The 15188-nt window shown below is 37.4% G+C and overlaps 1 protein-coding gene across 2 annotated transcripts in view; it reads right to left on the bottom strand.

Moving 5' to 3' along the window:
* Positions 1-666: 666 nt before the first annotated feature.
* Positions 667-15188, bottom strand: part of MATN4 (matrilin 4) — an 81079-nt gene continuing 66557 nt past the window's right edge. The window contains exons 7-13 of one of the 2 annotated variants that reach the window (XM_075347637.1): positions 12802-12924; positions 9618-9740; positions 6940-7062; positions 5646-6050; positions 5292-5444; positions 3773-3875; positions 667-1029 (exon numbers count right to left, since the gene is read on the bottom strand). In XM_075347637.1, the coding sequence (XP_075203752.1) occupies positions 969-1029; positions 3773-3875; positions 5292-5444; positions 5646-6050; positions 6940-7062; positions 9618-9740; positions 12802-12924 (1091 nt within the window). In that variant the 3' untranslated portion in view covers positions 667-968. The remainder of the gene's footprint in view (positions 1030-3772; positions 3876-5291; positions 5445-5645; positions 6051-6939; positions 7063-9617; positions 9741-12801; positions 12925-15188) is intronic. The other variant, XM_075347638.1, reaches the window with a different exon arrangement.

The raw sequence follows: 15188 nt of genomic DNA, 5'->3' as shown, positions 1-15188 counted from the left end.
GCAGGCTTTAGTGTAAACATACCCAGCTATCAAATCGAGAATGATAACTCGCTCATTTGTTGTTTGCATCCTGACCTGATTGTTTGCTGTAAGCAACTCTCCTGGAATAATCTGTTTGTCTCTTGCTATGGAATCTGTTTAGGAGGAGATGAACCAACATATAAATGATCACTGAAACATATAAATGCAGGTAGACAAGTACTTAGTTTGCATTGTTACTTGTTTGTGGGCAATATGTTTGCTCCTATGTCAGCCTGGTAGGTACAATATATGCAATAAATCCTCCAATTTAGGATTGGCAACAGAGATCCATATGAAACCAAACTCTGCTCATCATGAGACATAATGTAACTTTCTACTGGAAAGAATAAAAATATTTGAGAACATTTTACAAAGCATGTGGCATGTATTATTTTGCCTTGAGTGATGGAAATTAGTTAGAACTGGCTGAAATGTGATGCTGTTTCCTTTGGCAGCAATGCTAGGCTCACACTGGCACTGGTGTTGGCAGGATCCACTTCTATGTATTTTTTGTCTTTTCCTAAAGTGGTTTTGCAGCTGTACATTTTGTAACTTATCTAATCCTAAATAAAACCAACGGCTTTTAAGGAAACTTTTAGCCCTTACAGACATGTTAAAATAAAGTATTGTTACCATGAGATTCGATTTTTTTTTGTTAAGTTTTATTAAAAAGTTAAACAAAAATTAAATAAAAAATATCTCCTAACACTTTATACCACTAACATGGTTTCCATTTCCTACAGAAGAAAACAATAAAATCCTTATAATAATCAACAACAATCTATTCACATTTATTTATAATATAGATAGTTTTACAGCTCTGCTCGGCATGTCAGTCCATGCCTCCAGAAAGGGATTACAAAATAATACCACGTGACCTCAAAAAGTCACATAGATCTCTTCATAGCTTCTTCATTTTTTCTTTTTTTTTTTTACAATGGGAATCTTTACTTCTTATCAGCCAGCTGGTTTTCCAGGGATTCAAGTCTTGCTGACAGCTGAGCTAGTAAAGACTGTTAAGGGAAATGTATAAGATATTGGAGCATTGATTATGAGGGTTTTACATTCCATCATATTCGATATCTTTTTCACTAAAATGAGAAACCATAAGATAGAACAGGGCAAATAGAGACTTATTCAACGGACTAGTATTGGTATTTGCAGAGTGTGTGCTCACCTTTCTGAGTTGTGTAAGCAGCTGCCGCGCAAGCCATGACCACTATGGCTTAAAGTGATGCAGGAGAATCAGAAAAATGGCGTGGTGGTGACTGCGCTGCTGGGAAGTCACACAGACCAATACACTTTATTCAGATGAACGCGATTTATCTCTCAACGGTCACACTTCTTGTCCAGGAGAAACACCAAATTCACCACTTCAAAACGCGTTGAGAAATAAATCTCATCTGGTCAAAGTGCATTGGTCTGTATTACTTCCCTGCAGCGCAGTAACCACCACGTGTTTTTCTGGTTCTCCTTTTTCACTAAAACAACACGCTATGGAGGAACCTGGCTCACGTGTCAATGAGATATGTGGGTGCTGATGGTGTCCGTCTGTGACCAATGTATGCACAACAGCCATATGAACAGAATATTATGGGTTCAAGTTGAGGGTCAAAAGCTGGACCTTCAGTTAAATAGGTTATCCTAAGAACAACATGCATCACCTATCCATAAGTGGTTGAACCCCCAGTGACCATACAGTCATCACTTATCCCATGAATTCACTGAAATAAGGATGTGTAATAACTACTTGTGAAATAAACATGTTTGTGGAATTTGATTGCTATCAACATCTATTCCTCCTGACTCCTTAAATTTGTATGTTTTTTTTTCAATGGAGATATAGAAATAAATTATATGCTCAAATTTGCCTTAGAGTTACTGTGCCAATTTTACATTTTCAGGAGGAGATTGTGCATGGGCAGTGTCAGACTGGGGTGCCAAAGTTTCACGATTGTCTCCCTGGATGTTGAGACCAGTGACATCCTTTGGACTGGAGAATCTCATAGTGCTTTTTTCATTTAAATGGGTTTCATTTCTTTTGGCACTGTAATGGTTAAGTGCCACTTTTTCTATTACAGCTTTACCTAAGCAGTTTATTGCTGAGTGATCAGCTGCACTTACTCAGTAGTCATGGCCTTTATTATTATTTTATTATTATTATTATTATTTATTTATAGAGCACCATTGATTCCATGGTGCTGTACATGAGAAGGGGGTTACATACAGAACACATATACAAGTTACAATAGACAGACTAGTACAGAGGGAAGAGGGCCCTGCCCTTGCAGTCTTATATTCTAAAGGATTTTGGGGAGGAGACAGTAGGTGGGGTGGGGGTCTGGCGGCAGCCTTCAGCTTCAAATAGCAGGGTATTCCAGCATTCCTTTGCTGAAGCTGTGGAGGTCGCCTGAGTTATAGCTTGTTTGTTCAAACATAATAAGAATATCTGTGTATATAAATAATCAAAATGTAGATGTAGTTGCATAATTATCTGTCTGTCTATGTAGCCATCGCATGAACCCATAGTATAATTCAAAGTTGTATAATCATGAAGGAGTTAACCAAAGATGATGAAGCCAAAATGTGAAGCTGTAAAAGTGTTATCAGTAATGTTCACATAGAAGGAATGTACGGGAGGGCAGGCAATGTGATGTGAGAAATTGGGGAGTGAAAAGCACTCCTTGTTAGCTTCAAGGTTATTCATACTTACTTATTGTATAACTGGATCGATCGAATTAAACCAGTTCAGTTGATGACACTGGCTGAAAAGACAGCGTGTCTGTGTTCTTTGTCTTATATACATTGATATGTATTGGCACTGATATACAGCTGATACGGCACCGTCTCTGGATATCCCAAATGAAGACTCAATTAGCAGTCTTCAACCCAAATTCCTCCCTTGACAAAGCTACAAACTCATTTGTGTCCTGGCCGCCATTGAGGAAGGTTCTGCAAGTCAAGATCCTTTTGGTTGTTAATTTTCCCCCTAGTGAACCCCACCTACCCCTCACTAGTCATGGTTACTATAGGGCCTTTATAGGGTCTCAGGTTCCTGCTCGGCGACAGTTGCGGAGACTGTATAGGGACTGGTGAGGAAAGAAGGGACAGTTGTAGGTGATGATAGGAGGTGCCCACGTACTCCTCTCACTAGTTCCAGGGCCTTGTTTTGTGTCCCTTGTACCCCTCTTTTGTGTTTTTTTTGTGCATCAGACACACGTAGGTCTGAACACCTTACCAAGCTTGCTACACGTGGCAAGCGTGACACAAGGGCTTACCAGTAACATTGATACTGGGCGCCCATTGTTCTGCTACATGATACAATATTACATTACCCTCATTCACAAATTTACCTTTTCTTCTATATAATAATAATAATAATAATAATAATACACTAGGAAGTTTTCTAATTGAATGACGAAATGCTGTACATAGTGAATCAAGTGCATTGTGCACAACTACTGTTCGCATGGGTGGTGGTTGCTCTCTGCAGCACAGGGGCCCACCGGAGGATTCTCCGTTTCCCCTGTGGGCCAGTCCAAGCTTTTCACATGTTCATTTGGATCCCTGTAAGATATGAATGCTACGCCACTGTCGCCACCCTTTGTGTTGGAGCGTCACACTAGGTTAGATGGTCACATTGTATGGAAGTACAAATGTGTGAGTATGTTCTCTATGTAGTTTCCTATTATCTTACCTTCACCTGTATACAGAATGAATATTATAATACCAGAACATAGAAAGGATATGTTTGTCTGCTAGGTTTCCTAGTGTCGTGAGGGTATTTGTCTGGAAACTGACGAGATGCTCACAGTCACATGGGTTCTTAAACTCTGTCTCTCCTTTTATCTCCTCTGCAAATACAAAGTATAATTTCTTTACTATTTTGCTTCATTAATAAAACAAATTGCTTCCAGAAAACCGCTCCTCAGCTCCAAAGGAGAACACTAGTATCATAAAAGGAATCCTTAGACATATTCCTGTCTAAGTACATCTTATCAAAAAGTCAGTCCTGTTACAATTAGGCCAATTCACCTCAGGCAGACATTGAGTTATCTATGTGTCTGGATTAGAGATGTTAAATTTTATCTTTTTACTTGGAGAAAGAGATCCAGTAGGATAAAGATATTATAGGTATTATGTATTACTTATTTTTGATATGTATTCTGTCAAAGAAGATTTCACGGTTGGATACGTTCAAAGCATTGTCTAAGATTAGCAAAGGGTTATGCTTATTTTTCAAAAAGGGCATCACTTTTGTAAATATGCCTTGTCTGGTATTGGCGATCATCCTCATTTCGAGGGAACCAATCAGCACAAAAATGACTCTGGAACTTAAGCACAGGGGTTCATTGTACCCTTAACGTGGCAGAGACATTTAGTGCACCTTTCAGTCTACTTGTTTCCCACTTGTCTCCACCATACTCTGGCTTTTGTAAAGCCAGAGCTGTTAATCAAGAATGAGGAGGTTAGAGATGCAAAAATTGGAGGTGGGAAGGTTCACTGAACGTTTTGGTCACACCAAGGGTGCACCAAGAGTTTGCCAGAGTTTGGTTTGAACTATCATTCTCTACTGACTAACTGCCATTAAATTAACAATTTTGAATGTAGCCTAGGCTATGAGCAATAGTGTCATTGTTTTCATCTTTGAACTGCCTAAGGAGGACCATATGTCTATGTGACATATAAGAAGACATAAGTATTATACATGGCACTTAGAAAGTGGGCTGTTCATTTAAAGATTTTGCACTGGATCCAGGAGTATCAAGTCACAAGTCTGATGAATGGGCTGCTAAGACTCTATCTTCGTGAATCTATTAACATCAATTTGCCTTATATTTCAATGGCTAAGCAAAGATCTTACGTTCTTTCTTATTTAATGGTTGCTGACTAAACTCCTCTATAATTCTTTACACACTTCAGGTGCTCTCTTATGTTAAGGTGCATGAAAGGCAAGTTAACACTAGAAGTCCCAGGAATTTCGAGCTCCATAGGGTTCCAATGGTAGAAATGTTAAATGACCCCTCTCTGGGGCTTCTAGTGTTAATGAATTTAGCATGGTGAGGTCACATATACCCCAGGCGATAGGTGTCAGGAAGGGGCACTAATAACCACTTGTGCCAGAGTTGGGCAACAAACTGAGCTTAACTACTACCGGTAAAGAAAAGCCTAGCTATGACCAAATGTTAGTTGGTGGCAGCAATTTGACAATCAAAATTTACATTTTACCAACCATCGGAGGAGAACCCTCCCTAGTCTGTACATCTTACCTGGGCAGACATTAAGTTTTAGGTCTTCAGCGATTAAATTCATTGTGGTAAAGTCGGCTGTGTAGAAGGAATGCTTGTTCACAGGATCTGATGCTATTTCATTGAGTTCATCTTCAACTGCTTTCCCAACACCCACAGCATACATAGTAATTCCTGCAACCCAGAATGTAGAAAATGTTCAAACACCCACAGTAGCCCAGTCCCTGCTCCATGTGAAATTTTGCAGATCCATGTGATTCAATCTTGATTGATTTTGTGTCAGTTAAAGCGTCTTAGTTGTTACAAATAAGTAAAATATACTGTATATAAAATAGGACACAGGTTACGTTTCCCAAACATTTTGTCTTCTCTTACCTGCTTCTTTGGCATTTTTGGCCCATTCAGAGATGTCATCTTGGGAGCGACCATCAGTGAACACCAAACCTATTTTAGGGACATTTGGTCTGGCACCTTCCTGCTGAGAGAAGCTGTGCTCAACCATATGTTTCAAAGCCAGTCCGGTCATGGTGCCTTTCTCCATGTAAGCAATGTTCTTTACAGCATTACTGATATCCTTAGCAGTTTTAAACTGATTCAGGGAAAACTCAGTGCGCACACGGCTAGAGTATTGAACAAGGCCGACATGAGTGCCATGGGCAGAAACATCCAAGGTATCTACAATTTTAATCACAAACTGCTTCACAAGCTCGAAGTTCTGGGGTCTGACACTTTTAGAGCCATCAATCACAAATACTAAATCGACATATCCAGTGGAGCATTCTAGGAAACAGAAAATGATATAATTAGTTTTATTATTATTACCCAAAAAAAAGAGTCGTGAAAGAAGACCTGTCATTCTAGGAGTGCACTGAAAATGTTAGGTTGGGGGAAAGTAGGGTTCTCATGAACTCTGCTGAGTGATTCAGGAGAAATATTAAAGGAACACTTTTACTAAACTGTTCCTCAACCTGTGTGAAATTATGTAATGTAAGATGTAGATAGTAGGCAAAAGGAGAATGTTGTCATCTTTGTGCACTAACACTGCGCAGGTTCCTTTTAATTTTTGTCCAATTGCGTAAGCTCTTTAAAAGAGGTTCCTGTTGACCTGGTGGACCTTATGTTATGAAGAAACTTCTGGAAAAGTATGTTAGAATACGTGAACATATTGATGAGATAATGCTGCATATAAACATTTTCTAAGGGAGAGGGAAATAGTTAAACCTCTTTAAGATGGTTTGATTACAACTCTACATTCCAAGTTACCATTTGTAAGAGTAAAAATAAAATATATATGTATATATGTATATAAAACGTATATGTATGTATGTATATGTAAATATATAAATCAAAGTGACAATATTTCTACAGTCCATATGTATAGTTAACTCTTCATCTACCAAAGAGAGTAATTTAGATGGCACCCTGAATCCTTTTATAGAAAATTCCATTTCTTTTGTGGATTAACTATAAATTTCTATCTTTGTTGGAGGAAGTATTGTCTAGTTAGCTCTACATATGGTCAGTATAAATAGTGTCACTCTGACTTATCATTCTCTGTGTGTAAAGTATATATATATATATATATATATATATATATATATATATATATATAGATATATATATATATATATCACTGCATACACAGTACACCTGGCACATGAATACTCACTATTGCAGGATTTTCCATCTGCTTGCAGTTCTTGCCCCTCTGGGCAAATGCAGTGGTATGATCCAGGTGTGCTGACACACTTAAATTCACATCCGTGATCCACAATATTGCACATGTCATTAGCTGAAAGAATATTAGAAATTACAATACAGATTGTAATTGTTCATAGAGAAGAGAAATCATTGATGTTATTTACTTGGCAAGCAATATTACTTTTTTGCCCTGGACCCGTTTTGAAAAATCAAAATTGCATATAAATTATGCTTAATGGACATGTCACTGTTCACCAAGTAGATTATCATACTAAGGCTCTGTTCACATTATATTCATTGTTTACATTTGGCATCAATGTCTATACACTGACATAAGACTTAAACCACAAATGCATTCAAAGTCGGATAGGTCTGTAATTTACTTTTACCTATGGTAAAAATAAATGACATGGTATAGTATTGTATATTTTTAATGAGATCCCTTTGAATTAAAAACCATAGTTAACTGCACTTTTGATACAGTTGAAAAAAGGTATATTGATATATGGTGGCCAAATATGTTTGGTGATGACAGTCTATGGGCACGGCGTATTTGTAAAATGAGCACAGCTTTACAGAATTTTGTCTTCTTTTCCGGCACTTGTTTCAACATAAGATGGTCTTCATGGATAAAGTGGAGATTTTACTGTGGACTTCAAAAAATATGGAAGGCTAATCATCCTTTGAACCAGGGTGAATGATTCTTCCTGAATTGTTATGTCAGTATGTCATTTATTATTAAGGAAAGTTGGCTAAGATGTCTAAAGACGTGGTTACTCTCTTTCAAAAGTGACTAAACAGGAAATACCAGGCTTGCAGACCATGAACGTGAAGGATGATATTCATAAACTGGAGAAATGAAAACAGAGGCTAAAACAATTATTTTGCATTCTTCGCATTGGATCTTTTCCTTATTGGAGCAAGCCATTCTGTTCATGGAGTGTATTAACTTCTGTATCGTCTCCAGTCTGAAATTAAATATGGAACTTTAACTACTGTTTCTGTGATTTCCTGCCCCAGAGGGCCCTAGACTATAAAGCCTGCCAAGAAAAATTACATTGAGCACTCATCAAAGCCATAAGGTCTCAAAACTGGAGTGAGACATCATGAAACATTATGGGAATTTGTGTATAAACATATGATGGCTAATGATAATTTCTCTATTGATTGACTGGACGAGGTTTGTGAATAGCAGATTTTCAAAGATTTAAGATCATGAATTAGCAAAGTTAACAGTAGGTCATGGGAAATTCCATAGCAACTTGCTATGACCTCCAATGCACCATCTTAACAAAATATTAACCATGATATATGTATTTTAATGTCACATTGACTCTATGTACTTATACAAACAAGAAGCAACTTTATTTGATGTAATGAAAAGATATGACGCCTAAAAAAAGTGAAAATAAGGGAGTCAATGAAATAAACACTATGGCCTTAAGATCATTAGATGGTCATGTCAAAATTATTCCTACTCTTTTAACCACTAAGGAATCATTGCCAAAAATGTCCTTCTCACAGGAATAATCTGGTTGTAGGGAACCCCTACATTAATACCAACCATATTGTTAAATTGTGATCTCTTATTGTTGCTGTCTTCTGAGGAATACACCTACCAGGTTGGATATCCTTGTTGGAACACACCATTATTAATACTTCTGTCTATGTGGAATGCCAGTGATTGAAATATAGGAAGTTGAATATTATGGTAGACACCCTACATGTACCAAGGTACAAATCAAACTTGGAAACTTTCCTGAAAAGTCTGGAAGGCTCACGTTAAAATGGGGAACCCGCTTGACCCTGTGAGGAGCCGAGAAATTACCTGGAAATCACAGGAGCCCCCCAGAATATCAGTGCTCCCTAAAGGTTTCTTCTGCGTGTTGCGGGAATCCACCCTCAGGCTAAACCCTGGTGTCCAGTTGCACAGGGGCTAAGGCCTATAAAAGGGGTCTTGTATACAAAAAAGTGTTTTTGGATGGTGAGCAGAGTTGACTAGTATAGTGTAAAAGAGAAATGTTTACAGCCTTAGCAAACTCATGGCTACAACTCCATCAACTATGAAATAAAGATAGGCCTAATGGTGGTAACATCTTCTGAAATCCCTTTCTTGGGCAATGTATCATAAAACCTAATATTGCATAATTTAAATTGAAAGTATGAGTATCTTTAGGCAGTCGACACAGCATGAATTTTCTTCCTGTAATGATAATACTGTTAGGTGAGTACAAATATTAATAGATATATGCATATCAGAAAAAAAGTCATTTTGTGGACCTTTGTCTTCTATGACAGAAGCTGTAAGATAGGCATCCTGTAACATGTAAACATGCATGTATTATGTGTGCAAGGTTCCACCAATAATATAGAGTCCAAACCACTCTGGAAAAATTGATTCATCATAAAAAGTCTACAAAGAAGAAGATGTTGGGAAATTTTTTCAGTTGGATTGTAGTAAATTTAACAGTTTTGTGACCATATTCTAATATTCTCCCATTTATCAACCACCCTTAAGGCTATTTTCCACCATGTAATTAATGCCATGTAATTAATGAAGCAATTAATCAAGGACACATATGGAATCAACAAAGGTGACCCATTTGGGAACACCCATAATGTGACGGGACTTTGCTTTCCACTTACACAGACATGTCTTGCCATCGCTCTGAAGAGTGTAGCCCTCATTACAGCGGCAGTAATAGCCATTCAGGATACCCACACACTCATGCTGACAGCTGTGATTCCCATATGAACAGTAGTCAATCACTACAATCCAGAAGACAGATATTAATAATACACAGTTATGTGACTTGGATCCCTCAAACCCCATCAAATTATTTGTAATAATGTCTTCATACTATCTGCGGGAATGTAAGACATTTTGGATTATTTGATGTTTCAGAAAAGAATTCTTTGTGGAGAAAGGTCAGTAAAATGAGGTTGTTTAAGCTCCAGTTGGATCAACATGAAAGTTGATTTCATTATTGTTTTAATGACACAAGCGCTGGTATCTAGTTCTGACAGATCTTTCATGCTGGATTGAAAGAAAAGCCCCTTGTTGTCTTTATGGGCTTTATTCAGGCTCCTAATCACGATCATAGAAAAATGTTGTCTGTGAGGAGTCAGTTGAGTATCACATCTACATTTCTAATCAAAAGTACAACATAAAAGGGTATCAGTAATAATATTTGGATTAAGAGATGAATCAGATGTTTTGTTGGGACTTGATTACATGGAAGAATGATGGTGGACACAAGAAGGCTTGGTCTGCCACGTAGATTTATCAATTGATATACTCATGTACGTAAGTCTCCAGTTTTATAAAAGTTTGATCTTAAAGGCAGCCTTTTTTATGGAGACTAAAACAACAGCCTTAGATAAGGGACAAAACCCCAAAAGAACATTTGTCCAAAAGCTACTTTATATATTTAGCCATCTTTAGATGTGACATCAGATAAACCACCCACAGTTGTCTATAATAATGGTCATGGTAGAAGGTAAATGATGCCTTTGCTAGAATTCAGGCAATAATAAAGTCCATATTTTCAGAAGCACAAACATTTTTCTTGCCATTAGTATAGTTGTGCTTCCTATATTGATGGATGTGCTATATTATTCCATGTTTTTGAGTCATCATTTTCGTCACATACAGTGGCATGCAAAAGTTTGGGCACCCCTGGTAAAATTTACTGTCATTGTGAACAGTTATACAAGTTAAAGATGAAATGATCTCTAAAAGGCTTAAAGGTAAAGATGACACATTTCCTTTGTATTTTAGGTGATTTTATATATATATATATATATATATATATATATATATATATACACAGTACAGACCATATGTTTGGACACACCCTCTCATTCAAAGAGTTTTCTGTATTTTCATGACTCTGAAAATTGTAGATTCACATTGAAGGCTTCAAAACTATGAATTAACACATGTGAAATGAAACACTTAACAAAAAAGTGTGAAACAACTGAAAATATGTCTTATATTCTAAGTTCTTCAAAGTAGCCACCTTTTGCTTTGGTTACTGCTTTGCACACTTGGCATTCTTTTGATGAGCTTCAAGAGGTAGTCACTGGAAATGGTTTTCACTTCACAGGTGTGCCCTGTCAGCTTGTAATTTTTTTTTGTAGCCAGCCAAGAGTCTTTTAATTCTTGTTTGAGAGATTTTCATCCTTTATTTCTTGGAAAAGTCTTCCAGTTCTGTGAGAGTCCTGGGTCATCTTGCATGCACTGCTCTTTTCAGGTCTAGCCACAGATTTTCAGTGATGTTCAGCTCTGTTAGAGCCATTCTAAAACCTTCAGCTTGTGCCTTTTGAGGTAGTCTATTGTGGATTTTCACGTGTGTTTAGGATCATATATTTGTAGAAGCCATCCTCTTTTCAACTTCAGTTTCAGTTTTACAGATGGTGTTATGTTTGCATCAAGAACTTGTTGAAATTTTATTGAATCCATTCTTCCCTTTACGCATGAAATGTTCTCCATGCCATTGGCTGCAAAACAACCCCAAAGCATGATTGATCCACCCCCATGCTTAATGGTTGGTGAGGGGTTATTTTCTTGAAATTCTGTGCCCTTTTTTCTCCACACATACAGTACCTTTGATCATTGTGGCCATAGAGTTATATTTTAATCTCATAGATCCACAGGACTTGTTTCCAAAAGGCTTCAGGCTTGTTTAGATATTCTTTTGCATACTTCTGATGCTCAATTTTATGATGAGGATGCAGGAGAGGTGTTTTTCTGATGACTTCCACGAAGGACATATTTGTGCATGTGTCTCTGAATAGTAGAACAATGTACCACAACTCCATAGTCTGTTAAATCTTCCTGAAGGTATTTTGCAATCAAGCTGGGTTTCTGATTTGCCTGTCTAGCAGTCCTACAAGCATCTCTAACAGAAATTTGCTTGGTCTTCCAGATCGTATCTTGACCTCCACTGTTCATGTTAAATGCCATTTCTTAACTACATTTCAAACTGAGAAAAGAGCAATTTGAAAACACTTTGCTATCTTCTTATATCATTCTCCTGCTTTGTGAGCCTCCACCATTTTCAGAGTGCTAGGCAGCTGCTTAGAAGAACCAATGGCTGCTATTTTTGGCACAAGGTTAGAGGAGGCTAAGTTTTTATAAAGCTGTGAAATTTGGATCACCTGGATTTTCCTAACAATGGCAGTGAACAAGCCATAACCCTAACAGGCTAATTAAAGTCTGACATCTTAGTCAAGGTTATTTGAGCACATATATTTACAAGGGTACCAAAACCTTTGCATCAAACCATTTTCCTTTTTGTAGTTTTTAAAATATAAAAGATGAAAATATGTTATATTTGTTGCTTAAAATACAAAGGAAATGTGTCATCTTCAACTTTATGGCTTTTAGAGATCATTTTATCTTCAACTTGCTTAACTGTTCACAATACCAGTAATTTCAGTAATTTCGACAAGGGGTGCGCAAACTTTTGCATGCCACTGTAATTCACATTGTCCAACCATATCAATCATAGTATTGTCATATCTGATCTAGATCTATGTAACTTGGTCTAAAAATGATATCCATGCTTCTATAATGATCAGTCTACTAATGTGTAATTGTCCTCTATGCTTTTTCTAGTATGTACATTACACTATTTCTTAATGAAACAGAGTCTTAAAAAATAGACTGTTAAAGAACAAAAAGCAAAGTATGTGGCAATTAGTTGTATAGTTATATCCTAGTACCTTTAAGGTAGACTTAAGGAGGTAGATGTAGAAGGAGCAGAAGTCAATGGATGCCACAAATTTGCTGAATATGCATATAATATCTATTTGGTTTACTTACTTGTGCAGGTCTTTTTGTCATTGTTTAGCTGGAAGCCTGTACGGCAGGCACAGGAATATGAGCCAAGGGAGCTAACACAGAGCTGTTCACAGCCGTGATTGCCACGAGCACACAGGTCTACCACTAGGAAGAGAGAATTCCAAATTAAAACCAATCCCATTCATTTCAAAGGAGTTAAGCAGCAGCATCCGAGAACAGTCACTATACAGGGGGCAGAGTTGTGGTATTTAAACTGTGTACATCTATGGGAGCTGAAAAGAGCTGATTAGTCGAGTCTCTCACTGATATGATAATGATCACATATTCTATGGCTAGATCATCAATATCCAAATCCAGGAGAACCTGAGGAACCCCTTCACTACCAGTCAATTTTGCGCTTTCCGTTTTTTTTTTGCCACTTTTTTCGAGAGCTGTAACTTTTTTATTTTTCTGTCAATATAGCCATGTGAGGGCTTACGTTTTGCGGAATGAGTTGTACATTTAAATTAAATCATGAATTTTACCATATAGTGTACTGAAAAATGGAAACAAAAATCCAAATACAGAAAAATTGTAAAAAAAAGTGCGATTGCACGATTGCTTTTGAGATATTTTATTCACTGTATTCCCTATATGGAAAACGGATGTGTTGGTGTAATGCCTCAGATTGGTACGAGTTTGTAGACACCAAACATGTATAGGTTTACTTTTATCTATGGGGTTACAAAAAATCAGATGTTTGTTAAAAAAAAGTGGCACACATTTTATGCCATTTTCCGCAACCTGTAACGTTCTTATTTTTTTAATATATAGCTCAGTGATGGTTTATTTTTTGCATCTTAAGCTGATGTTTTAATGGTATTATTTTTGTGCAGATGCTAAGTTTTGATCACCTGTTATTTCATTTTGCGCACAATTTGTGGAGACCAAAAAACTTAATTTTGGCATTTGGATTTTTTTTGCCGCTACATCGTGTACCATTCAGATTAATTGATTTCATAATTTGATTGATCGGGCATTTCTGAACACAGTGATACCAAATGTGTGTATATTTTTTATTTTTTTAATCCTTTAATTTACAATGGGGTGAAAGGATGGTGATTTGAACTTTTCAGTTTTTTTATTTTTTTAATTTTTCAAAACTTTTTTTTTTCTTTTTACTAGTCCCTTTAGGATCAGCTGTCTGATCCCTCATTCTTTTCTCCCGATCAGAGCAGCACCGCTCAGATTGAAGCAAATGATCATTTCTTGTAACCTGCAGTACTCGGCTTTTGGTTACAGGGCCTAAGTCATGTGAGCTACAGGAGTCATCACATGATCCTGTGCTACCATGACAACCATCAGATCCATGTGATCACGTGGCGGTGAGTAAACCTTTACCGTGATCGCCATTAAAATTTGCCTGTCACATTTTGACAGCACCATTTAAGGGGTTAACAGGTACGGGTGGATAACGATTCCACTCGTGCCTGCAAGCCACACATGTCAGCTGTACAGATCAGCTGACATGTGCGCAGCAGCCAGTGGAGATTAACACTATCACCGCTAGGATGTAAGTTTACTGCCCGCGGTTGTTAAGGGGTTAAGAAACTATAGAATCCTCTATACTTCTAATAACTAAGAAGCCACCCGTGAAGTTTTTTTTTCCCACTAAATCCGTGTATATGTTCATGTAGTATAGTGTATATGTTAATATACTCACCTACTTTCTCAGGTATCCAGTGCCGTTCTGCTCCTTTTTTCAGTGACGTCACTGCTCTTCAGACTATCTGGCTCTATGCATGAGCTGTAAGTCTCTTTTACAATGTAAGTCTATGGAGCCGCCTTGTTCTGATACTCCATAGGCGTAGATTGTAAATGCCACTTCTAGGTCATGCAAAGCGCAGTGTGACCCGGAGAATCTGAAAAGCTGTGAGGTCACTGAGAAGAGGAGCAGAATGGCACTGGATACCGGAGAAGGCGGTGATAGGTGAGTATATTAACACACACACAACACAACATGGACATATACATTGAAGGAAAAAACTTGTTTTAAATTTTTTCATAAATTAATAATACATGTGAAAATAAGAAACTTTGTGATATATCTTAGAGAAATCTGTTTCTTTCTTCACCAGGACTGATGTTTCACTGTCAAAATTCTCAAATCTCATGTAAAATCAGTATTCAGTTATATTATTAAGGTAGGATCTCATCACTAGCATCTATCATCTTCTATGTAATGGACAGGGGGGTGAAGGATCTAGAAGCAGAGCTCCTCCCTCCTCCTCCTCCTCCCTCATCCCTCATCCCTCCTCTTCCCTCCACTCCACATAGAATGTCATCATTAGCCATGTCATCTCCTATCTTAGTTATGTAAAAATCTGTCTTCACTGAATACACATTTTACCTGTGAACTGAGACTTTTG

Source organism: Anomaloglossus baeobatrachus, chromosome 5 (genome assembly GCF_048569485.1).
Source record: "Anomaloglossus baeobatrachus isolate aAnoBae1 chromosome 5, aAnoBae1.hap1, whole genome shotgun sequence".
In the NCBI taxonomy this organism is placed as follows: Eukaryota; Metazoa; Chordata; class Amphibia; order Anura; family Aromobatidae; genus Anomaloglossus; species Anomaloglossus baeobatrachus.
Note: the sequence above shows the minus strand (reverse complement) of the source record. Positions and strands in the feature narration are given on the sequence as shown.